Raw genomic sequence first — 25,589 nt, 5'->3', positions numbered from 1 at the left:
CGCCTACCAGGAGCCTGGGTCTGTCCCAGGTTTCTTCCTAAAAAGGAGTTTTTCCCTCACCACTGTTGCACTAAATGCTTGCTCATGAGGGAATAACTGGATATTATTGGGTCTTTATAAATTATAGAGTGGGGTCTAGACCTGCTCTATCTGTAAAGTGTCTTGAGATAACTCATGTTAAGAATCAAAAAGCAGAGGTAAGGTGACATGACGGCCTAGACCACCGTAGCTCCAGTCTGAGCCCCCCAGGGGCTAAAAACCAGGTTTTAAATAACGAGGCAGAAAATGTGTATGAAAGAATCTTTAATTCTTGAATTAAAAACACACTGAAGGCATCTGAATAAAATACGATGCCACTAGATTGATCAACCGCACAACTAAATCAACCGTGACCAATACACTAAGTATGCAACTAATACTTCCTGTTGTATCACAGAGCAAGACGCGATAAAGGTACCGCTAGTAGATTAGTGAGTAATGACAATAACTCTGAAAATACATACTGAATACAGATAATTTAGATACTTTTGAAATACCGCATTGTGAAGTTCACAATGAGTACAAGTACACCAATGATGAGTCCTGCATCTGAGCTGTATGCACATTAAGATTAAAGATTAACGAGGCTTTTTTAAGCCGGGTTATACTGTATTCTGGGGCGTCATGCTACTACCATAACTTTACCCATAATTATGTTATTATTCCGTAAATATAGGAGTCTGCTGTAGAAACTACGTTCGAGTCTAAAAATAAAACCGTAAAAGAAATGAGTAAATTCTAAACAGATTTCCCTGTATACTGACATTTAAAATAGAAATATCCCCCTCCAATGTATTTGGCAGGTTTTTATAATAATCTTGGCATCAGGACGCTTTTGTACTTCCCTGTAAACATCAGCTCATATGAACAATCAGTAGGTGGTATTCTCGCTTATTAATACTTAAAAAAACTCAAGGAAGAGGTTTTTTGTTTTTTTTATAAAACAAAAAAACGTAAGCGTTAGTTTCCCCGTTTCCGTTGATACCAGTGATATTAATCTGCATCGGGACCTGCTCGTAAGCGTCTCGATTCCTTCAGTAGTAGTAGTTGTTGTTGCCTCTGTAGTCGGGGACGGGTCTGTAGGGACGAAATGGTCTTCGGCTTCCAACTGCCCCCCTCCCATCGATGTACTCGTTTGGCCTGTAAGACCAAGTAAGTTAAGTTAATAACTTAGTTAGTTATACTGTTTATTGACCCCCGGCGGGGAAATTACAATTTACACTGTTGTTGTTAGTAAGCACTACACATAGGACAGAGACAGAGAGAGAGAGAGAGAGAGACAGACAGAGAGATAGAGACAGAGAGAGACAGAGAGAGAGAGAGAGACAGAGAGAGACAGAGACAGAGAGACAGACAGAGAGATAGAGACAGAGAGAGACAGAACATAGAGACAGAGAGAGAGACAGCACAGAGCAGGAGAAGGACGAGAGAGACAGAACAGACAGAGTCAGAAGAGAGACAGACGACAGAGGAGAGAGAGAGAGACAGAAGACAAGTCGAGAGACAGACGAGAGCGAAAGACAGAGAAACAGACGAGACAGAGAGACGAGAACAGACACAGGAGAGAGAGAGAGAGAGAGAGACAGAACGACAGACAGAGAGACGACAGACAGAGAGCCACAGACGACAGAGAGATGAACAGACAGACAGCAGAACAGAGTCAGAGAGAGAGACAGACAGACAGAGAGGAGACGACCTAGAGAGAGAACAGAAGACAGAGAGAACAAGAGAAGAGAAGACCGACCAGAGAGAGAGAGAGAGAGAGAGAGAGAGAGCCAGACAGACAGAGAGACAGAAGAAGAGAGGAAGACAGACAGACACAGAGAGAGGGAGAGAGAGACCGACAGAGAGAGAGAGAGGGAAGAGAGAGAGAGAGGAGAGAGAGAGACGAACAGACAGAGAGACAGAGACAGACAGACACAAGAGACAGAGAGAGACCGACAGAGAGAGAGAGAGAGACAGACAGACAGAAAACAGACAGACAGAGAGAGGCAGACAGAGAGACCGAGAGAGAGACAGACAGAGACACAGACAGAAAGAGAGACAGACGGAGAGAGAGGAGAGACAGACAAGAGACAGAAGAAAGAGAGACAGACAGACACAGACACACAGATCGAGTGGCTGCCAGGCCTGGACCTGCACCCTGAGCAGTGGGGGGGGGGGGGGGGGTTTACCTCCAACCCAACTCTTTCAAATTAGTTGGCTAATGTGTTGTCATAGTGGTGTCAGCCATCTCATCTAACTCCAGAGAAGCAACAAATGGCTATTATATATATATATATATATATTATATACATATATATAATATTACATATATATATATACAACATATATATATTATATCTATATATACAATTTTATTATATTTGTGTTTGTGTTGTGTGTATGTATATATTTATATATATATACATCACCACACACAACATATTATATATTATATTATATATATATATATATGTTATATTAATATATATTATATATATATTAATATATAATAATATCTATATAACATATATAATATAATAGTATACTATATATATACATATATATATACATATATATAACCTATATATCTATATATATGTATAATATATATATACATATATATTACATTATATACATATTATATATATATATATATGTTATATGTTTGTGTCTATATATATAATAATAATTAGTATATTATATATTTTATATATATATCTATTATATATTTATAACATTATATTATATACACACACATATATATACATCTATTTACACACTATAATATATATATCTATATATTACTATATATATTATATATCTATATATATATATATATTATATATATATATACACACACCATACACACCATATATATACACACCCATATATATACATACTATACATATCAACACATACATATATATAACACAACATACATATACATATATACATAATATAATATATACACTATATATATATATATATTATTGTGTGTGTGTATGTCAAACTATTCCTTTTAAAATCAACGTTTGACATGTGTATTTGCATAATCTACTAGAGAAAGATGATGTGGTATGCATTGATCTAAGAAGAGTTGATGTGTGTATGCATTGATCTAAGAAGATATTTGTTAGCATATCTAAGAAAGTTGATGTGTGAGCATTAATCTAAGAGAAAGATGATGTGTGTATGCATTATCTAAGAGAAAGTTGATGTGTGTTCATTGATCTAAGAGAAAGTTATGTGTGTATGCATTGATCTAGAGAAAGTTGATGTGTGTATGCATTAATCTAAGAGAAGTTATGTGTGTATGCATTGATCTAAGAGAAAGTTGATGTGTGTATGCATTGATCTAAGAGAAAGATGATGTGTGTATGCATTGATCTAAGAGAAAGATGATGTGTGTATGCATTGATCTAAGAGAAAGTTGATGTGTGTATGCATTGATCTAAGAGAAAGATGATGTGTGTATGCATTGATCTAAGAGAAAGATGATGTGTGTATGCATTGATCTAAGAGAAAGTTGATGACAGCGCTCACCGCGTGTAGTCGTCTTGCAGGTCGTCAGCTTTGAGGGCAGATCTGGAAATGCCCATGCCCGGAGGAATCCTGTCTGGATACCTCACCGCGATCTTCATGCCGTTCACCTCGAGGCCCTGAAGACGATCACAAACAACTAAAATATCATTTCTACTGAGTGAATACCGGGTCAGAGAGGAGAAGCAGCAGGAGAAGCAGCAATAACTTGGGGAAGAGGGACCAGCTGCGCTTATTAGGACTAATGTAATGTAACTTGGTTAAAAAATAAAAATATATGTTAGTTTCCCCGGTTTTGCAGATTGAAGAACAAGTGATTGTGACTTTCTGATAAAAAAAACCCCATCTGGAGACACCTAGCAAAAAGCAGGCAAATAAAAATTGAATCAGGTTTTCATTCCAAAGCTGCATATGGGACTTCAAGGGTTTTTTATTGCAGTAATTGTCAACCCCACAAATGCATATATACATATAGTGACCAAACAAAATGTCTGCCACCCAGTTCCAATATCCATGAAGAGCGAGTGAGGTAGGTCCCAGCCTGACGTCCTACTGTGATTTAAGCCTGTCAGTCAGAGTTCAGGGTGTACTTACATGGAAGCGCCTGATGGCTTCATCACAATGCTCTTGTTTTGTAAAGTTTACGAAGGCACAGCGTTTGTATGTCAGCACCTTGACGCTATGGACCACCCCCGCCCTGCAAGACAAAGACAACACTCACTGGGGAACTTAGGTATCGCGCCACAAAGATTAAACTGCAGAAATAAGATGGAAAATTGTGAAAAGGCGTGAAAGCAAAGCTCTCTTACTTGTTAAATATGTTGGTCACCACAGACTCGGTTACTGGGTAAATCAGGTTCCCCACCCAAACTGGAAACAGCTCTCTGTTGAAAGAAAATGACGGGAAATGAGCGTGAAACAGAGATCCTGATTGTCTTATTTTAATAAACCATCATAACACTGCATGAAAGCAATCAATGATCGTCTGCTCTTATACTGTCTAATAATACACTGTCTAATACACTGTCTACACTGTCTAATACACTGTCTGTCAATATCTGTCTACTATACTGTCTATTAATACGTCTAATCCCTGTCTAATACACTGTCTATACACTGTCTAATACACGGTCTACGATATACTGTCTAATATACCGTCTAAATCACTGTCTAATACACTGTCTAATATACACTGTCTAATACACTGTCTAATACACTGTCTAATACACTGTCTAATACACTGTCTAATACTACGTCTAATATACTGTCTAATATACTGTCTAATACACTGTCTAATACACTGTCTAATACACTGTCTAATACACTGTCTAATACACTGTCTAATACACTGTCTAATACACTGTCTAATATACTGTCTAATACACTGTCTAATATACTGTCTAATATACTGTCTAATACACGTCTAATATACTGTCTAATATACTGTCTAATACACTGTCTATACACTGTCTAATCACTAATAATACTAGTCCTAATACCTGTCTAATATACTGTCTAATACACTGTCTAATATACTGTCTAATACACTGTCTAATATACTGTCTAATATACTGTCTAATACACTGTCTAATACACTGTCTAATACACTGTCTAATATACTGTCTAATACACTGTCTAATACACTGTCTAATACACTGTCTAATACACTGTCTAATACACTGTCTAATACACTGTCTAATACACTGTCTAATACACTGTCTAATACACTGTCTAATACACTGTCTAATACACTGTCTAATATACTGTCTAATATACTGTCTAATACACTGTCTAATATACTGTCTAATACACTGTCTAATACACTGTCTAATACACTGTCTAATACACTGTCTACTACACGTCTAATACACTGTCTAAACACTGTCTAACTAATACTTGTCCTAATATACTGTCTAATACACTGTCACTATACTGTCTAATACACTGTCTAATACACTGTCTAATATACTGTCTAATACACTGTCTAATATACTGTCTAATACACTGTCTAATATACTGTCTAATACACTGTCTAATATACTGTCTAATACACTGTCTAATACACTGTCTAATACACTGTCTAATACACTGTCTAATATACTGTCTAATACACTGTCTAATACACTGTCTAATACACTGTCTAATATACTGTCTAATACACTGTCTAATATACTGTCTAATATACTGTCTAATACACTGTCTATGTCTAATACACTGTCTAATACACTGTCTAATACACTGTCTAATACACTGTCTAATACACTGTCTAATACACTGTCTAATTAGAGAAAAAGCATCACTAATATCATAAGTATACACTATTTGTAAAATAAACTCATGATCCAATTAACCTTCATTTATACCTGCTACTATATCCATAATGCTTAGTAATTCAATACATCGTTAATACAGTCATCAAGGTGGAGTATTTAAGGAGATCTGCCCCACTTCAGGGGTCAATTCTGAGTGGAGAAGGGGGGGGCAAACCAGAGGAGACATCGCCCCCCACGTACAACCAGCAGATTATTAATAATACAAGTATCATACAGCGCTAGATTAAAGCTCACGATTGACATACAAGACTCCATCAGCAGGTTATGCTTTCATTTACAGATTTGCACCACGTGTAGGTCCGTCTTTGTCTTTGTCTTCAACACACAGACTACCCCAGATAGTGTAGATTCATTTCAAAGGACACATAAATCAAGGTTTGACATGGGACCATATTCTAAAAATCATCAATCAAACAGAACATGCTGAATAATACAGGAATAATCTAACTCTACAGCAATTAGCAGCTAGCGGATTAAGCCATTAGATTGCTAACTATGGTCCTAAGTCTTTGTTTTAACCCTTGTGTCGTCTTCCCGTCAAAATTGAAAATCAACACTTTTGTTTGCGCTTTTTTTATCAATGTTTTTAACTTTTTCTTATGTTTTTGTCCCTTTTTTCAACACTTTTTTGAACATTTACGTACGTAACACTAACTTATTAACTTTAGTTTTACAGTTACGTTTGGACTTTATGGCCAATGAACGTCATTTATAGGAAATTACACCTAATGTTTGAGTTAGAAAAGCAGAAATTAGGAATTATTGAGACTAAAATTAAAGAAATGGATGTTGACGGATAATCACAGACCAGAAAACGTCAACTTTTACTCAACACTATTTCAAAAACCACTTCAATAGCTCTACAAAATTGAATAAGAATAATTAATAAAAGAAGAAAATGTGTACTCGCCAAAGAGCGCTGCGTGGAAACAATCATGTTATTTTGGGTAATTACAATTGGTTAGTTAAAAAGAACATTGATACGGGAAAATATGAATATAGGTTCAATATGACCCAAGGACAACGTGAGGGTTAAGCGACATCCCAGACCCTGCCGTGTGACGGGTACTCACTGTGGTGGACGACCGTCTTCATAACTGGTCTTCGCAGACGGATTTGGAACGGGCTTCGGCTGACTCGGGACATTCATCATGTTCTGGACTGGGCCTAAAGGTTTGCTGTTAAACGCTGTTTTCGGTGCATCGTGGGAGGGAGGGGGATGAGCAGGGACCGTATTGGCCGACAGGACCGGAGACACTCCGGTCACATTGGCTAGTTGAGCCGGCTGCAGACGGCCATTTTGAATAGCTCCTGAAAACCAAGACAAGTGTTAAAAAATAGCATATTGTACAAACAGACGATACGTTGCAGTACATCTGGGAATTTCATATTGCTCATAAGCTGATAAACCCTGGTAACGTGCTCTCTTAATTACAATATGAGTTTAGGAAATGTACTCCACACACTAGAATAAAACTAGGAAACCTTAATTTCTTCTGATGCCTGGAAGTTAGTGAAATCAGACAGATACCTGGTCGAGGGTTTAATTTGGACAGCACCTCTAGAGCCTTATTTACTGTCCCATGGATTATTAAAGCATTCGAGCTCTGCTCCCGAGTGAAACCATACGCCTGAAAAACAAAACACAGAATTCCAGGTTAAAACCCCTTCAGTGGATGATTCTCAGTTTGCCTGCAGTACTCCTCTATACTTATTGCTTATTTTTGATTTTTTATGGGATTACTATAAGTCTTAAATACATTTTATTCTGAAAAATACAGTGTTTTTCTTCAAAAAGCAACACATCAATGTGATTAAATAGATTTTCCCAGCTACCTCCCCATTGCTGACTGTACACCAGTGGTTCCCGAACTTTTTCAGCTCGAGACCCAAAATGCTGTGAATGTTTCGTTTGAAGATGTCCGTCCAGTTTATTCATTTTAAAACTCTCGTTACGGAGTACTTTCCCCACATAAAACCCACTGAGGCCTCTCTTGTCCATTCCGAATAGTTTTGGAAAAGCCAACTTTAATAAAGTCGTCCTTATATTTTCGTCTGGACATCACATCAACGCCGACAGATCACAGACGTTGGACAAAAACAATTATGAATTTGGACAGCAGAGGGCAGTATAGTATAGTCAAAGATCAGGTTAGGGAGAAGAAAGAGAGAGAAGACCCCCCCCCACCACAGTATCTGAGCTGAACAGACCAGTGGAGCAAAAAAGAACGCTCATTCACGTAAGATTAATATGCATTTTGCTCAACAATTGGCGACCCAGTAAAACGGGTCTGCGACCCATTTTGGGAAACATTGCTATACACCACATGTGTCAAACACAAGGCCCACGGGCCAAATCCGGCCCCTCACAGATTTTGATCCGGCCCACATGTCAATTTAGGTTCAGAATAGACTTTGGCCCAAGTAGTTTTTGTGGCTTTTTTTTTTACAACCTTGTTGCCACTTTTTCCAATGTTTTTGTTCAACTTTATTTGTTGTTCTTTCTTTGATGGCTAAGTTACTTTTTTTGCTGACTTTTTTGGGTCTTTATGTTGACCAAGCTGTAAGTGAGATGAATGTATGAGACATGCAATAATACAACAAAAGATGCTTGACTTTTACGATGAAATAATAGCATGTGGATAACCTAAACATGTCTGGCCCTGGATGTGATTCTTAATTTCCAGCGTGGCCCTTTGTGGAATTGACTTTGACACTCCTGCTATACACCAACACGTGTTCCGGCTACACACCATGAGTTGTGTTATCTGCACCCGCATCAGCTCCTGGGCGGCGTCTGCACATGAGCTGTCCAGTTTGAGCACCTCCCTGAAGGCTTGGGCGGCCTCCTCATACCTCTGGAGGGAGAAGAAGAAGAAGGAGGAGAAAAAAAGGGTGAGATTGCACCACTCGCATCAACCATCGGGCTCGTTGAATGACGTGGTGCTGGACTAATCAGCCCGGTTATTAATGTTTGCAGCAAGCGCCAGTCAAAACCAGCCTGAGTAGATAACGTGACCCCCTGAGTAGATACCCTGCGCAGCTCCATGACTTGGAAATGATTCAACGGTGTTGCAACAGCGCCACAAAGTCATGACGACATATGTATACTGGGGGAGAACAAAACAATGTAAACATTAACAAAAAAAAAATGGCTAATGATCTTATTCACTCTCTTCTTTCGTCACAGAGTATATACTGAACCAAGCCATGTTTACATTATGTTATTCCATTGTTTATGTTAATGCGCTAGATTCTAAAGTTTAAATTATGAACGCCTCTGGTTCCTTCGGGCTTCGGCTATTATCAGGATACTCTTCAAACTGGCAGCATTATCAAATTATATAGCATGATATTGATCGATATGGAAAACATTATCACAATCGTGTTTTTTGCCATATTGCCCAGCCCTACTTTAACGTAGACGTCAGCTACTAACATTGGCATTAGTGGGGTCATATGTATGGGGTACAAACACTCTCAAACATGCCATGGTTTCAACATTGAGATGAAAAATCAACCCTAAACAGTGGCTTGTAGCCTACATTTACTACAAAAGTGTGCTTTCATATGTGGTCAATGCAAGTAAGACTGGGCTAAATGCTGCTTGAAATTAGGGGTCTGCATGCTGGATACATTTGGATTATTTGTCTTCCCGCGACAAGCTCAACGCCCAGACATCGGCAGCAACTTAACTGAACTCAGAACGGGACACGTAATGGTGGCCGTTTACCTTTAGACCCGCCAAAGCTCTGCCCCTCCTGAACAGGCCTTTAACCCAGCCTGGCCACATGCTGAGGGACAACTCCGCGTCCGTCAACGCCTTCTCGTACTCTTGCATCTTCTCAAAACAGAAGGAGCGATTTCCAAACAACCTGCAAGCGAAATACACAGTTGGAGCGTTGAATAACACACAGTGGTGGAGTTAGACATTTTAATTTAAGTTAGAAATGGACATGTTCTTACTTAAACTCCGTGGGGTTGTACTTTATTGCATCCGTGAAATACTTCACAGCCATATTAAAGTCTCCGGCGCTTGCAAACCTATTTCCAATAACTGTAGAAAAAAATGAGAGGAACGTCAGTTAAATTTAATATCTGGTGACTTGATTTCCATGTGAAAACATATGATCCGTCCATCCGGCTGAGTTTGTACAGGGGGGAGAACTAATATTAAGTTCTGCTTTTCTGATGTATCAAATACTTACGCCATGCAATTAAATGCAAATGAATTATTTAAAAAAAATAAAAAAAAAATCATACAATGTGATTTTCTGGATTTTTGTTTTCGTCCCTCACAGTTGAAGTGTAGCTATGATAAAAATTACAGAACTCTACATGTTTTTTAAGTATCAGCAGTGTGTCAAATACTTGTTCTCCCCACTGTACTGTACATGAGATCGATGCAACTTACCTGCAAGATCAGTACTTATTTTTAAGTTATCTACATTAGTGGGGCTGCTAGGGGCGACAGACTCCTGTTCAGACAGTAGGAGAGAAGTGAGATAAGCAACTGTATCCCAAAAATAATGAGGCAACATCCAAGTAAAATGCTCAATCTGTAGTCAATGGAGTAGCAAACATCAGCCGTCATCTCTGTTGAGAATCTGACTTGTATGCACACACAAAAAACTGAATAAAAACCCACCTTCTTTTCCCCCTCCAGGTCTTTATTAGGTTTGTCGGGGCTAGTTTTTGCTTCTTCTTTAACCGGGATCTTCTTTTTCTCCCTCCTCTCAGGCCGGGGCTTCTGCTCCAGTTTACGCCGGGCTATAAGAGCAGCTTTATTTACAAAAGTACTAGTCATGTCCAGTTCCTTTAAACAAAAAAAAAAAAACATTAAAAAAAAAAAAGATTAAATTAGGGTTAAAGACACAATTAGTCACCTTCTTAAGTCCCACAGTGCAAGCTATTTATTTTACTTGGTAAATGTAAAAGCAAAGGAAATAAAGTTACCCTTTAATACAAATTGGGTTTAAAATGTGCAATTTTGGAATTCCTGTTGGCAAATGTGGATGCATAGTTAATATTAACTATCCACTAAATGAAACCAGATACAGTCACAGTTCTTTCAATCTTTTTTTATTTCTATTTTCCCTAATGTCTGTATTACATTTGTACACTGTATTTATCAACGTGTTGTAAAGAGTTTTATCTGTTTTACCACCTTTTTTTACTGGTATTGTTGACTGTAATTTTCTTATTGTTGTTGGTTTTTTTTTTAGGGAGACAATTTTAAGATCTGTCCAGGGACAACGGATGAAAAACAGCGTTTTGGGTAACTCTGGTGCATTTACAGCAATGTTGATTAATGTACACTGTCCCTGTCAAATAAATTATTTTTAAAAAAACATCTTTTCCAAATGTAAGTGTCCAATCAAAACCATAAACATACCATTATAGCACACAAAGATTTGGGTAAATGCAAAGGTCAATTAAATATTTTTAAGACAAAGCTCTTGTTTTGCTTATAAATGCTGATTTAACTCCAGCTCTGTGTCACGGCAGTGTGTTTGGATGAATGTTATTTGGCTTCCATCCTAGCACCGTTTACCTGCCAGGGGTTTTCCTGTATTGAGCAATTTTTGGCAACTTTTCGGCAATTTTCGGCACTTTTCGTTCCAACTTCCACAGCGCTCCTAAATAAACAATCGGCTCGGAGCAAAATAGATTGAAGCACTTACGGCACTTTTAGCTATTTTTTAATCATGGTCTAATTAGTTTAGTTTCATTTTTACTATCTGATTTTTATGAGATTTTGTTGTATAGTATTGTGGGGGTTGTACTTTGTTCTGTCGTATTGTTTTTCTTTTATATGTGCTCTAGTGCAATTGTACAGAAATATCTGTTTTTTATTATTCGGTTTTATTGACGTGGTAATCAATTGACAGGGGAGGGTCACTGATACTTGTGCATTGTCTGCAATGTAGGTGTGTTGTATGTGTGTGTAAAGTCTCTGTGTTATTGATGTTTACAGCAGCATTATTTAGCACTGATGCCCAAGACAAATTGCCCAAGACAAATTTCCCCCAGGGGACAATAAAGTTGATCTTGATCTCCCAGAAAAAGTTTCAGCAGACCCCAAAAGAAAAATCACCAGCACCAAAATGATATTGTAGTGAATTGCAACAAAACGAGCGCTTGGTACCTCACATTCGCCCGAGTCCTTCTGGGCGTCGCTATCTTCGCCACTGGAGTCGTCCTCACTACTGTCACTGCTGTCTGTGTCTTTGGCTCCAGCCGACTGCTTCACACTGGAAATCGTATTGTTTTTGGATTCATCGTTAGCTGGTTGGCTATCCCCTGCTTTAGTATCCTGTACATCTTTTCCCTGTAAAAAGAGAAGGGAAACAACAACCTTTGAGCTTGCAACTTTATACATTTTTGTTGGATTCTTCCGTTTTTTTATTTGCCCACATTAATCATTACCTCTTCAGTTGTTATGGGGTTCTGCTTTTCCTTCTCCAACTTCTCAAGTCGTTTTCTTTCTTTCCGTTTCTGCGAGACAAGAAAAATGACGTAATGCAGCTCAATTTGCCCAATTTTAAAATCAACTCATTAGTAGGTAACTGTTACTGGACATTGCAGAATTTACTTGTTTTTTAAGTCGCTTCTTCTCAGCTTTTTCTTTGCCTTTTTTCTCTTCTTCTAATAATCTGGCTTTTCTTTCAGCGTCCTAAAGGGTTGGCAAAAACATCGCAGTGATGTCAACCTCTTGAACTTCTGCAGAATCACTTCCCATTGTAAGATAGTCATCTATTTGACAAACTAGACAAATAGAAGTGAACTTACACTCTCCCTTGCATGAACTTCCACAGAGGATGGGCGAGGAATGTCACAAGTTGAAGTGTAGTAACACAGCGGGGGTTGATAAACGGACCTGGATGACCTTGTATGGGTCAACCTTTCACTAATCCAACCAGGGAGCATCGGGAATCCCTGGCAATGGTTATGCTCGTGTGCCCAATTTTCAATTCCATAATCATCTGTAACGTCTCGCTCGTCATCGTATTCCATATTCGCTAGGAAATACAACGTTGTGTGAGTTTAAATTACCGGTTTAATGCAAATCCACACATAAAAAACACTGGAAACGGATTTGTGCGTGCAGTAGATATGTAACGTGATGTCTTCTTACCAACAAGGCCGAGTCTTACTATCCTTTGAAAACCAGGTTGACTCTCAAACAAATCCACAACCCTTTGCTAGACAGAAGAAAGAGACGTGAATGTCAGTTCGTAAAATGAACTCTCTCACAAACATCAGGTCAGCTGAGGACCTTTGGCCTCAACACATGGAATTGTCCTCCCTTTAAACCCTGTTAAAGATGGTGTGTGTCCCCATGGGAGTCCAACGCGGCGTGCCACTGCCAGTAACGGACATCATGACAAGCACTGCATCCTTAAGTTTCGCTTTCCTCTGCCCAAGGAGAGCAGACGAGCCACTAGGTCAACACCAGCCAGCTGATATCCTTGTGCAAACCACATGGTGACACAATCTGGGCTCTAAAAGTCAAGAATAACCCTTTAAAAGTAGTTTCTGTCCCCAGGAGCAACGCTAGATGCAACAGAGCTGTGTAGATTGAATTATTACTTTATGTTATCACTATTATTATTACTTCAACTTCTAACACATATATATATACATATATATATATACACACACACACACACATTCGTACATGTATATATACATGTGTATATACGGACATGTATACTATATACATACTGCATATACATATATACTGTATATACATACACATACAGTACATATGTACATATGTCTATATACATACATATATACACATACATACATATATATTATACATAAAACAGTATACATGTATATATATATATATAGATATTATATATATATATATATATATATATATATATATATATATATGTTACAGCCTTAATAAGTGAAACAAAAAAGCATGTAAACAAGCCAGGCTACTATTTGTGATTATAACAAGACAAAGTAATGACACCAAGATTGTTTTCCCCAGCTACACTATTAGATTTTTGAGCGTTACATATACACTTATATGCACTTTGGAGTGCATAACTCACTGTAAACAACAGCTGCATACACAGGAAGTGAGTACGTGCACTGTTCAGGATCAGTATCTCCAACACGACGTTAGTCAGAAAGACTGAATATATTACTAGATAGCTTTCAAAGTACATGAGAAACTTCGTCTGTTGCTATATTGTGGACATACCCCCACGTTGAGAGAAGTATTAGCTGTATTATCCCTAATATAAGTACTAACATATGGACGCTACCCTAAGCTAAGGCCAGTTTAAATTAAAATGCATACTCACCACTCGGATGTCGGTAAACTCTGAAAGAGACGAGACAAGCAAACAATGAGATATCACGTAGAATCAGCTTTAAATAAACCCAACCGTGTTATTTAGTGGAGTATCAGTGTTTTTATAACGCTACTAGGACGCGCGAGCTAGCTCGTTAGCTAGCTCGCTAAACTATCCGCAAACTTCTTGTAACGTTAAGTGGAAAATAGGCTTTTTCTTACCCGGCTCCTCTCTAAATATGTCCATGTTTTAGTAGCACATGCACTCCCACAGCATCATATATTGGTACATTCCAGGTAATTAACCGTACACACAAAGTTGTATTGACGTAACACACAAAGTTGTGTTTATTAAACGCTAAGTTAGCCGCCTCTAGCTAACTTTGGCAGCGTGCATGTTGTTTTCAGGGCGAGCGCTTCTTTAACTGTCTACGGACGAGCGGGGAACTGAGTCGTGTGCGTCACGTAACCGACAAACTTCAGTTTTGTACGCATGCGCGCTGGAACAATACACTCTACGGCTGGCCCGTAATGTGTGTGTGTGTGTGTGTGTGTTGGTGGTGTGGTGTGTGGGTGTGTGGTGTGTGTGTGTGTGGGTGTGTGTGTGTGGTGTGTGTGTGTGGTGGGTGTGGTGTGTGTGTGGTGTGTGTGTACATACATATATACTATTATATATATATATACACACATATACACACACACAACATATATTTATATAATACAGTATATATTTATTATATATATACATGTGTATATTGGACATATTACTATATACATAATGCATATACATGTATACTGTAATACATATATACACTACAGTACATATGTCTATTTCATACAATACAGTACATATACATATGTATGTATATTATACATATTATAGTATATATACATATATCATACACATATATATATATATATGGATGCCTATATGCAATACTATACGTACACTAACATATGTATGTATATATACATTATATGTATATAAATATATGGATGTCTATATGCTAATATACAGTACATATACATATGTATGTATAGATTATACATACATATTACACATATATATGGATGTTGTCTAATGCATACATCAGATACATACTATACATATGTATATATGTATATACATATATATATGGATGTCTATATGCATACATATACAGTACATATACATATATACACACATACATAAACATTTCAAGCATTTCATTTTTATAATTAATGTATTTCATGTCCATAGCTCTTCACTGGTTTCTTACCTTTATGTTTACCATGTCTCTCATGCTGTTGTAATATTTAAATTTCCTTCCTAAGGATCATTAAAGTCATATATGGTATATCATCTTGCACATATGGAGTGGAAACGCCTTTTGCTTCACTATATCTGATCAAATTGAACGTAAAGTGACACTGACAACTCATGATTTTATATAATTCTTTAATGCATCTCTCAGTAAATTGTTAGTACCCACATCACTTTCTGAACAGGAATAGGAAAATATGATCAACATCTTTCCATATTTCCTGCAGGACAACAATCACCGCACAGTAAAACTCTAATTTTCTCCACTTTAAACAGCAAAATAACCTTTTCAAATGATGTCAATCAGGTCACACAGGGAGTCAAACATCATTCAGAACATCTTATGTTGATAGGAATTAAATATCAAAACAATTTGATAGCAAGTCCCTTGATTAGGTCTTGATTAGGTCTCTCTAAGCACAGTTCAAGTGCCCATAGATTTCCCAATTTAATGATGAATTGAACGTTAAAAAAACATTCTGAGGACCTTTTTTAGGTCTTTTCAGGTCTTGCTAAAGTAGTGCGAGTATTTGCATTTTTAATATTTTTATATCTGAGTCCAACAGTGCAATTACGTAAAAATTGTGCATTCAGTAATTAAAAACTACAATCGCTCTGATACCATGGGCCCACGTCACCCCAATGTCATACAAAACAGTGAAATGTGGTCACGTTACAGGGCTCTGATCCAGCTGCAGTGCTAGCTTCCTTGTACTGGGACTTGCGAAGCAGCCATCTTGGGTCGAGTCACGATGAAATAACCCGGCCTCGTCTCTTCGTCCTGGAGCTTAAAGGTCAAGCCGGACTCACAAACCACCAAATGCTCGTTAGCTGCCCCGTTTTAAAGTAAGCGACAACAACAGAGAGCCCTCATTAAAACCGGGAGTGTAGTTTAAAACCGCCGTCCGTCCCTCCAGTGGGACTCTTCACGTGTTATTGTATTATCCGTCCGTGGCGTACGGAGAACGCGACGAGTCTGCGGTAGACGGAGCTGAGGAGGACGATCGCCCCCGCCACTATGCCACAGATGAGGCTGAAAGCCCAGCGGGGGCCCAGGACGGTGTAGGCCTGGGAGACGAAGATCGGGCCCAATGTGCGCGCCCCACTCCCGGAGGCCGTCAACCAGCCCATGTACACACCCTGCAGGAAGCAGTAAACATCCACGCATGATTTTAAGATAGTCGTTTTATCAAGATGCAAAGTAAAGCTACGTTTCAAATGTTTCAGTTAAAGCAACTTTTCCATTGGGACTCAGTCCGTAGGGAGTTGGGTTGGGAACCGGAGGGTCACTGGTTCAAGTCCCCCGTGTGGACCAAAAGGGGAACAAAATGGGTCGCAGACCAGCGTTTTAACTTACTGGGTCGCCAATTGGGGGGTTTTCTGAGCAAAATGGCAGTAATTCAATCTTGTACAGATGGAAAAACTTATCAAACCCGAATGAGCTTCATGGGGGGGAAAGGAGAAGGGAATCTAAAACAAAAAAGAGAAACAACCACACCCACCTGGAACACACAAGCAAAACAAAAAGAACGCTCATTCACGTAAGATTAATATGCATTTTGCTCAACAATTGGCGACCCAGTAAAACGGTCTGCGACCCCATTTTGGGAACATGCTATACACCACATTGTCAAACACAAGGCCCACGGGCCAAATCCGGCCCCTCACAGATTTTGATCCGCCACATGTCAATTTAGGTTCAGAATAACTTTGGCCAAGTAGTTTTTGTGTCTTTTTTTTTTACAACCTTGTTGCCACTTTTTCCAATGTTTGTTCAACTTTATTTGTTGGTTCTTTCTTTGATGGCTAAGTTACTTTTTTTGCTGACTTTTTGGGTCTTTATGTTGACCAAGCTGTAAGTGAGATGATTGATGACATGTAATCACACAAAGATGCTGACTTTTACGAGTGAAAAGAGCATGGATAACCTAAACAGTCTGGCCCTGGATGTGATTCTTAATTTCCAGCGTGGCCCTTTGTGGAATTGACTTTGACACTCCTGCTATACACCACACCGTTTCCGGCTACACCCATGAGTTGTGTTATCTGCACCCGCACAGCTCCTGGGCGGCGTCTGCACATGAGCGTCCAGTTGAGCACCTCCCTGAAGGCTTGGGCGGCCTCCTCATACCTCTGGAGGGAAAGAGAAGAGGAGGGGAGAAAAAAAGGGTGAGTTGCACCACTCCATCAACCATCGCTCGTTGAATGACGTGGTGCTGACTAATCACCCGGTTATTAATGTTTGCAGCAAGCGCCAGTCAAAACCAGCCTGAGTAGATAACGTGACCCCTGATAGATACCCTGCCAGCTCCATGACTTGGAAATGATTCAACGGTGTTGCAACAGCGCCACAAAGTCATGACGACATATAGTGACTGGGGGAGAACAAAACATGTAAACATTAACAAAAAAAAAATGGCTAATGATCTTATTCACTCTCTTCTTTCGTCACAGAGTAATACTGAACCAAGCCATTTTTACATTATGTTTCCATTGTTTATGTTAATGCGCTAGATTCTAATTTAAATTATGAACGCCGCTGTTCCTTCGGGCTTCGGCTATTATCAGGATACTCTTCAACTGAGCATTATCAAATTAATAGCATGATATTGATCGATATGGAAACATTATCACAATCGTGTTTTTTGCCATATTGCCCAGCCTACTTTTAACGTAGACTCACTACTAACATTGGCATAGTGGGTCATATGTATGGGTACAAACACTCTCAAACATGCCATGGTTTCAACATTGAGATGAAAATCAACACCTAAACATGGCTTGTAGCCTACATTTACTACAAAAGTGTCTTTCATAGTGGTCAATGCAAGTAGACGGGCTAAATGCGCTTGAAATTAGGGGTCTGCATGCTGGTACATTTGGATATTTTCTTCCCGCGACAAGCTCAACGCCCAACATCGGCAGCAACTTAACTGACTCGACGGACCGTAATGGTGGCCGTTTACCTTTAACCCGCCAAAGCTCTGCCCCTCTGAACAGGCCTAACCCAGCCTGGCCACATGCTGAGGACAACTCCGCGTCCGTCAACGCCTTCTTCTCTGCCTCTCTCAAAACAGAAGGGCGATTTCCAAACAACCTGCAAGCGAAATACACAGTTGGACGTTGAATAAAAAACAGTGGTTGAGTTAGACATTTATTTAAGTTAGAATGGACATGTTCTTACTTAACTCCGTGGGTTGTACTTTATTGCATCCGTGAATACTTCACAGCCATATTAAAGTCCGGCCTTGCAACCTATTTCCAATAACTGTAGAAAAAAATGAGAGGAACGTCAGTTAAATTTAATATCTGGTGACTTGATTCCAGTGAAAAATATGATCCTCCATCCGCTGAGTTTGTACGGGGGAGAACTAATATTAAGTTCTGCTTTTCTGTGTATCAATACTTACGCCATGCAATTAAATGCAAATGAATTATTTAAAAAAAAAAAAAAAAAATCATACAATGTGATTTTGCTGGATTTTTGTTTTCGTCCCTCACAGTTGAAGTGTACTATGATAAAATTACAGAACTCTACATGTTTTTAGTATCGCAGTGTGTCAAATACTTGTTCTCCCCACGTACTGACTGTCATGAGATCGATGCAACTTACCTGCAAGATCATACTTATTTTTAAGTTATCTACATTAGTGGGGCTGCTAGGGCGACATACCCTGTTCAGACAGTAGGAGAGAAGTAGATACCAACTGTATCCCAAAATAATGAAGGCAACACAGTAAAAATGCTCAATCTGTAGTCATGGAGTAGCAAACATCAGCCGTCATCTCTGTTGAGAATCTGACTTGTATGCACACACAAAAAACTGAATACAACCCCCCTTCTTTTCCCCCTCCAGGTCTTTATTAGTTTGTCGGGCTAGTTTTTGCTTCTTCTTTAACCGGATCTTCTTTTCTCCCCTCCTCTCAGGCCGGGGCTTTTGCTCCAGTTTACGCCGGGCTATAAGAGCAGCTTTATTTACAAAGTACTAGCATGTCCAGTTCCTTTAACAAAAAAAAAAAACATTAAAAAAAAAAAAGATTAAATTAGGGTTAAAGACACAATTAGTCACCTTCTTAAGTCCCACAGTGCAACTATTTATTTACTTGGTAATGTAAAAGCAAAGGAAATAAGTTACCCTTTAATACAAATTGGGTTAAAAATGTGCAATTTTGGAATTCCTTTGGCAAATGTGGATGCTAGTTATATTAACTATCCACTAAATGAAACCAGATACAGTCACAGTTCTTTCAATCTTTTTTATTTCTATTTTCCCTAATGTCTGTATTACATTTGTCACTGTATTTATCAACGTGTTTGTAAAGATTTTTATCTGTTTTACCACCTTTTTTTACTGGTATTGTGACTGTAATTTTCTTATGGTGTTGGTTTTTTTTTTAGGGAGACAATTTTAAGATCTGTCCAGGGACAACGATGAAAAAACGTTTTGGGTAACTCTGTGCATTTACAGCAATGTTGATTAATGTACACTGTCCCTGCAAATAAATTATTTTTAAAAAACATCTTTTCCAAATGTAAGTTTCCAATCAAAAACATAAACATACCATATAGCACCAAAGATTGGGTAAATGCAAAGGTCAATTAATATCTTTAAACAAAGCTCTGTTTTGCTTATAATGCTGATTTAACTCCAGCTCTGTGTCACGGCAGTGTGTTTGGATGAATGTTATTGGCTTCCATCCTAGCGACCGTTTACCTGCCGGTTTTCCTGTATGAGCAATTTTTGGCAACTTTTCGGCAATTTTCGGCACTTCGTTCCAACTTCCACAGCGCTCCTAAATAAACAATCGGCTCGAGCAAAATGGATTGAAGCACTTACGGCACTTTAGCTATTTTTTAATCATGTCTAATTAGTTTTAGTTTCATTTTTACTATCTGTATTTTATGAGATTTTGTTGTATAGTACTGTGGGGGTTGTACTTTGTTCTGTCGTATTGTTTTTCTTTTATAGGCTCTAGTGCAATTGTACAAATATCTGTTTTTTTATTATCGGTTTTATTGACGTGGTAATCAATTGACAGGGAGGGTCACTGATACTTGTGCATGTCTGCATTAGGTGTTTGTTGTTGTGTGAAAGTCTCTGTGTATTGATGTTTACAGCAGCATTTTAAGCCGAGCCCAAGAACAAATTTCCCCCAGGGACAATAAAGTGATCTTGACCCCCGAGAAAGTTTCAGCAGACCCCAAAGAAAAATCACCAGCACCAAACTGATATTGTAGTGAATTGCACAAAACGAGCGCTTGGTACCTCACATTCGCCCAGTCCTTCTGGCGTCGCTATCTTCGCCACTGGAGTCGTCCTCCCTACTGTCACTGCTTTCTGTGTCTCCAGCCGACTGCTTCACACTGGAATCGTATGTTTTTGGATTCATCGTTAGCTGGTTGGCTATCCCCTGCTTTAGTATCCTGTACATCTTTTCCCTGTAAAAGAGAAGGGAAACAACAAACCTTTGAGCTTGCAACTTTATACATTTTTGTTGGATTCTTCCGTTTTTTTATTTGCCCACATTAATCTTACCTCTTCATTTTTATGGGGTTCTGCTTTCCTTCTCCAACTTCTCAAGTCGTTTCTTTCTTCCGTTTCTGCGAGACAAGAATGACGTAATGCAGCTCAATTTGCCCAATTTTAAAATCAACTCATTAGTAGGTAACTGTATGGACATTGCGAATTTTTGTTTTTTAAGTCGCTTCTTCTCAGCTTTTTCTTTGCCTTTTTTCTCTTCTTCTAATAATCTGGCTTTTCTTTCAGCGTCCTAAAGGGTTGGCAAAAACACGCAGTGATGTCAACCTCTTGAACTTCTGCAGAATCACTTCCCATTGTAAGATAGTCATCTATTTGACAAACTAGACAAATAGAAGAACTTACACTCTCCCTTGCATGAACTTCCACAGAGATGGCGAGGAATGTCACAAGTTGAAGTGTAGTAACCGCGGGGGTTGATAAACGGACCTGATGACTTGTATGGGTCAACCTTTCCTAATCCAACCAGGGAGCATCGGGAATCCCTGGCATGGTTATGCTCGTGTCCCAATTTTCAATTCCATAATCATCTGTAACGTCTGCTCGTCATCGTATTCCATTCGCTAGGAAATACATTGTGTGGAGTTTAAATCGGTTTAATGCAAATCCACACATAAAAACACTGGAACGGATTTGTGCGTGCAGTAGATATAACGATGTCTTCTTACCACAAGGCCGATTCTTACTATCCTTGTGAAACCAGGTTGACTCTCAAACAATCCACAACCCTTTGCTAGACAGAAGAAGAGACGTGAATGTCAGTTCGTAAAATACTCTCTCACAAACATCAGGTCAGCTGAGGACCTTTGGCCTCAACCATGGAATTGTCCTCCCTTTAAACCCTGTTAAGATGGTTGTTGTCCCCAGGGGAGTCCAACGCGCGTGCCACTGCCAGTAACGGACACTCATGACAAGCACTGCTCCTTAAGTTTCGTCTTCCTCTGCCCAAGGAGACAGACGAGCCACTAGTCAACACCAGCCAGCTGATATCCTTGTGCAAACCACATGGTGACACAATCTGGGCGCTAAAAGTCAAGAATAACCCTTTAAAAGTATTTCTGTCCCCAGGAGCAACGCTAGATGCAACAGAGCTGTAGATTGAATTATTACTTTATGTTATCTATTATTATCTTCAACTTCTAACACATATATAATACATATATATATACACACCCACCCACACATTCGGTACATGTATATATACAGTGTATATACGGACATGTATACTATATACTACTGCATATACATATATATGTATATACATACACATACAGTACATATGTACATATGTCTATATACATACATATATACACATACATCCATATTATTATACTAAACAGTATACATGTATATATATATATATATATATAATATTATATATTATATATATATGTTACAGCCTTAATAAGTGAAACAAAAAAGCATGTAAACAACCAGGCTACTATTTGTGATTATAACAAGCAAGTATGACACCAAGATGTTTTCCCCAGCACACTATTAATTTTGTAGCGTTACATATACACTTATATGCACTTTGGAGTGCATAACTCACTGTAAACAACAGCTGCATACACAGAAGTGAGTACGTGCACTGTTCAGGATCAGTATCTCCAACACGACGTTAGTCAGAAAGACTGAATATATTACTAGATAGCTTTCAAAGTACATGAGAAACTTCGTCTGTTGCTATATTGTGGACATACCCCCACGTTGAGAGAAGTATAGCTGTATTATCCCTAATATAAGTACTAACATAGGACCTACCCTAAGCTAAGGCCAGTTTAATTAAATGCATACTCACCACTCGGATGTCGTAAACTCTGAAAGAGACGAGACAAGCAAACATGAATATCACGTAGAATCAGCTTTAAATAAACCCAACCGGGTTATTTAGGGGAGTCAGTGTTTTTATAACGCTACTAGGACGCGCGAGCTAGCTCGTTCGTAGCTCGCTAAACTATCCGCAACTTCTTGTAACGTTAGTGGAAAATAGGCTTTTTCTTACCCGGCTCCTCTCTAAATATGTCCAGTTTTTAGTAGCACATCCACTCCCACAGCATCATATATTGTTACATTCCAGGTAATTAACCGTACACACACAAGTGTATTGACGTAAAACACAAGTTGTGTTTATTAAACGCTAAGTTAGCCGCCTCTAGCACTTTGGCAGCGTGCATGTTGTTTTCAGGCGAGCGCTTCTTTACCTGTCTACGACGAGCGGGGAACTGAGTCGTGTGCGTCACGTAAACGACAACTTCATTTTTTGTACCGCAGCGCGCTGGAACAATACACTCTACGGCTGGCCCGTAAGGTTGTGTTTGTGTGTGTGGGTGGTGTGTGTGTGTGGTGTGTGTGTGTGTGTGTGTGTGTGTGTGTGTGGGTGTGTGTGTGTGTGTGTGTGTGTGGTGTGTGTTGTGTGTGTGTTTGTACATACATATATACATATATATATATATACACACATATACACACACACATACTATATATATATACATATCTATTTATATATATATACATGTGTATATGGACATATAACTATATACATACTGCATATACATGTATACTGTATATACATATATACACATACAGTACATATTCTATTTCATATACATTAATACATACATATTGATATATACATATAGTATATATACATACTATACAATATATAGATATATAGGATGCCTATATGCATACATACGTACTATATAGTATGTATATATACATATATAGTATATAACATATATGATGTCCTATTGCAAACGATAACATATACATATGTATGTATAGTATATATCAAAACATATACACATATATATGGATGTCTATCATGCACATACATATACAGTACATAACATGTATATAGTATATATATAATACACATATATATATATATGATGTTATATGCATACTATACGTCACATATACATATATACACCATACATAAACATTTCAGCATTTCATTTTTAAATTAATGTATTTCATGTCCATAGCTCTTCACTGGTTTCTTACCTTATGTTTACCATGTCTCTCATGCTGTTGTAATATTTAAATTTCTTCCTAAGGATCATTAAAGTCATATATGGTATATCATCTTGCACATATGGAGTGAACGCCTTTGCTTCCTAATCTATCAATTAAGTAAAGACACGATATGCACTCATGATTTTATATAATTCTTTAATGCATCTCTCGTAAATTGTTAGTACCCCATCACTTCTGAACAGGAATAGGAAATATGATCAACATCTTTCCATATTCCCTGCAGGACAACAATCACCGCACAGTAAAACTCTAATTTTCTCCACTTAAACAGCAAAATACCTTTTCAAATGATGTCAATCAGGTCACACAGGGAGTCAAACATCATTCAAACATCTTATGTGATAAATTAATATCAAAACAATTTGATAGCAAGTCCCTTGATGTCTTGATTAGGTCTCTCTAAGCACATTCAAGTGCCCATAGATTTCCACATTATGTGAATTGAACGTTAAAAACATTCTGAGGACCTTTTTAGGTCTTTCAGGTCTTGCTAAGTAGTGCGAGTATTGCATTTTTAATATTTTTATATCTGAGTCCAACAGTGATTACGTAAAATTGTGCATTCACGTAATTAAAAACTACAATCGCTCTGATACCATGGCCCAGTCACCCCAATGTCATACAAACAGTGAAATGTGGTCACGTTACAGGGCTCTGATCCAGCTGCAGTGCTAGCTTCCTTGTACTGGGACTTGCAAGCAGCCATCTTGGTCGAGTCACGATGAAATAACCCGGCCTCGTCTCTTCGTCCTGGAGCTTAAAGGTCAAGCCGGACTCACAAACCACCAATGCTCGTTAGCTGCCCCGTTTAAAGTAAGCGACAACAACAGAGAGCCCTCATTAAAACCGGAGTGTAGTTTAAAACCGCCGTCCGTCCCTCCAGGGACTCTTCACGTGTTATTGTTTATCCGTCCGTGGCGTACGGAAACGCGACGAGTTCTGCGGTAGACGGAGCTGAGGAGGACGATCGCCCCCGCCACTATGCCACAGATAGGCTGAAAGCCCAGCGGGGGCCCAGGACGTGTGGCCTGGAGACAAGATCGGGCCCAATGTCGCGCCCCACTCCCGAGGCCGTCAACCAGCCCATGTACACACCCGCAGGAAGCAGTAAACATCCACGCATGATTTTAGATAGTCTTTTATCAAGATGCAAAGTAAAGCTACGTTTCAAATGTTTCAGTTAAAGCAACTTTTCCTTGGGACTCAGTCCTAGGGAGTTGGGTTGGGAACCGGAGGGTCACTGGTTCAAAGTCCCCGTGTGGACCAAAAGTAGGGAGTGTGGATTGGTGGCTGGAGAGATGCTACTTCACCTCCTGGACGCAGGTGCTGTGAGCAAGGCACCGTACCCCCCCCCCCCCCAACCACTCAGGGCCCGGTTCAACTGGCAGCCCACTCACTCTGACATCTCTCCATTATTGTGTACGATCCTGACGTGTGTGTGTGTGTGTTGGTGTGTGTGTGTGGTGTGTGTGTTGTGTGTGACTACTACCC

General features: G+C 38.8%; 2 protein-coding genes across 6 annotated transcripts in view; both read right to left on the bottom strand.

Moving 5' to 3' along the window:
- Positions 1–288: 288 nt before the first annotated feature.
- Positions 289–23,247, bottom strand: LOC116686046 (tetratricopeptide repeat protein 31). 4 transcript variants are annotated; one of them, XM_032510976.1, is made up of 19 exons: positions 23,190–23,247; positions 14,437–14,542; positions 14,225–14,244; positions 13,036–13,102; positions 12,690–12,919; positions 12,493–12,573; positions 12,327–12,395; positions 12,046–12,228; positions 10,546–10,713; positions 10,312–10,375; positions 9,864–9,954; positions 9,631–9,772; positions 8,651–8,755; positions 7,429–7,528; positions 6,971–7,208; positions 4,374–4,448; positions 4,159–4,261; positions 3,568–3,683; positions 289–1,179 (listed from the first exon to the last, which is right to left on the bottom strand). In XM_032510976.1, the coding sequence occupies exons 2-19, from the start codon at positions 14,459–14,461 to the stop codon at positions 1,074–1,076; spliced, it is 1,983 nt and encodes a 660-aa protein (XP_032366867.1). In that variant the 5' UTR covers positions 14,462–14,542; positions 23,190–23,247; the 3' UTR covers positions 289–1,073. The 4 variants fall into 4 exon arrangements, with proteins under 4 accessions (XP_032366867.1, XP_032366866.1, XP_032366868.1 ...); XM_032510975.1 differs by lacking the exon at positions 23,190–23,247 and having other exon boundaries at positions 14,437–14,683; XM_032510977.1 differs by lacking the exon at positions 23,190–23,247 and having other exon boundaries at positions 13,036–13,109; positions 14,226–14,244; positions 14,437–14,452.
- The window catches only part of mfsd8 (major facilitator superfamily domain containing 8), an 18,808-nt gene continuing 8,859 nt past the window's right edge, over positions 15,641–25,589 (bottom strand). For both annotated transcript variants that reach the window (XM_032510981.1, XM_032510982.1), the window contains exon 12: positions 15,641–16,657. In XM_032510981.1, the coding sequence (XP_032366872.1) occupies positions 16,451–16,657 (207 nt within the window). In that variant the 3' untranslated portion in view covers positions 15,641–16,450. The remainder of the gene's footprint in view (positions 16,658–25,589) is intronic.

Source organism: Etheostoma spectabile, unplaced genomic scaffold (genome assembly GCF_008692095.1).
Source record: "Etheostoma spectabile isolate EspeVRDwgs_2016 unplaced genomic scaffold, UIUC_Espe_1.0 scaffold302, whole genome shotgun sequence".
In the NCBI taxonomy this organism is placed as follows: Eukaryota; Metazoa; Chordata; class Actinopteri; order Perciformes; family Percidae; genus Etheostoma; species Etheostoma spectabile.
The sequence above is the reverse complement of the archived record's forward strand: the minus strand, read 5'-3'. Positions and strand labels throughout refer to the sequence as shown.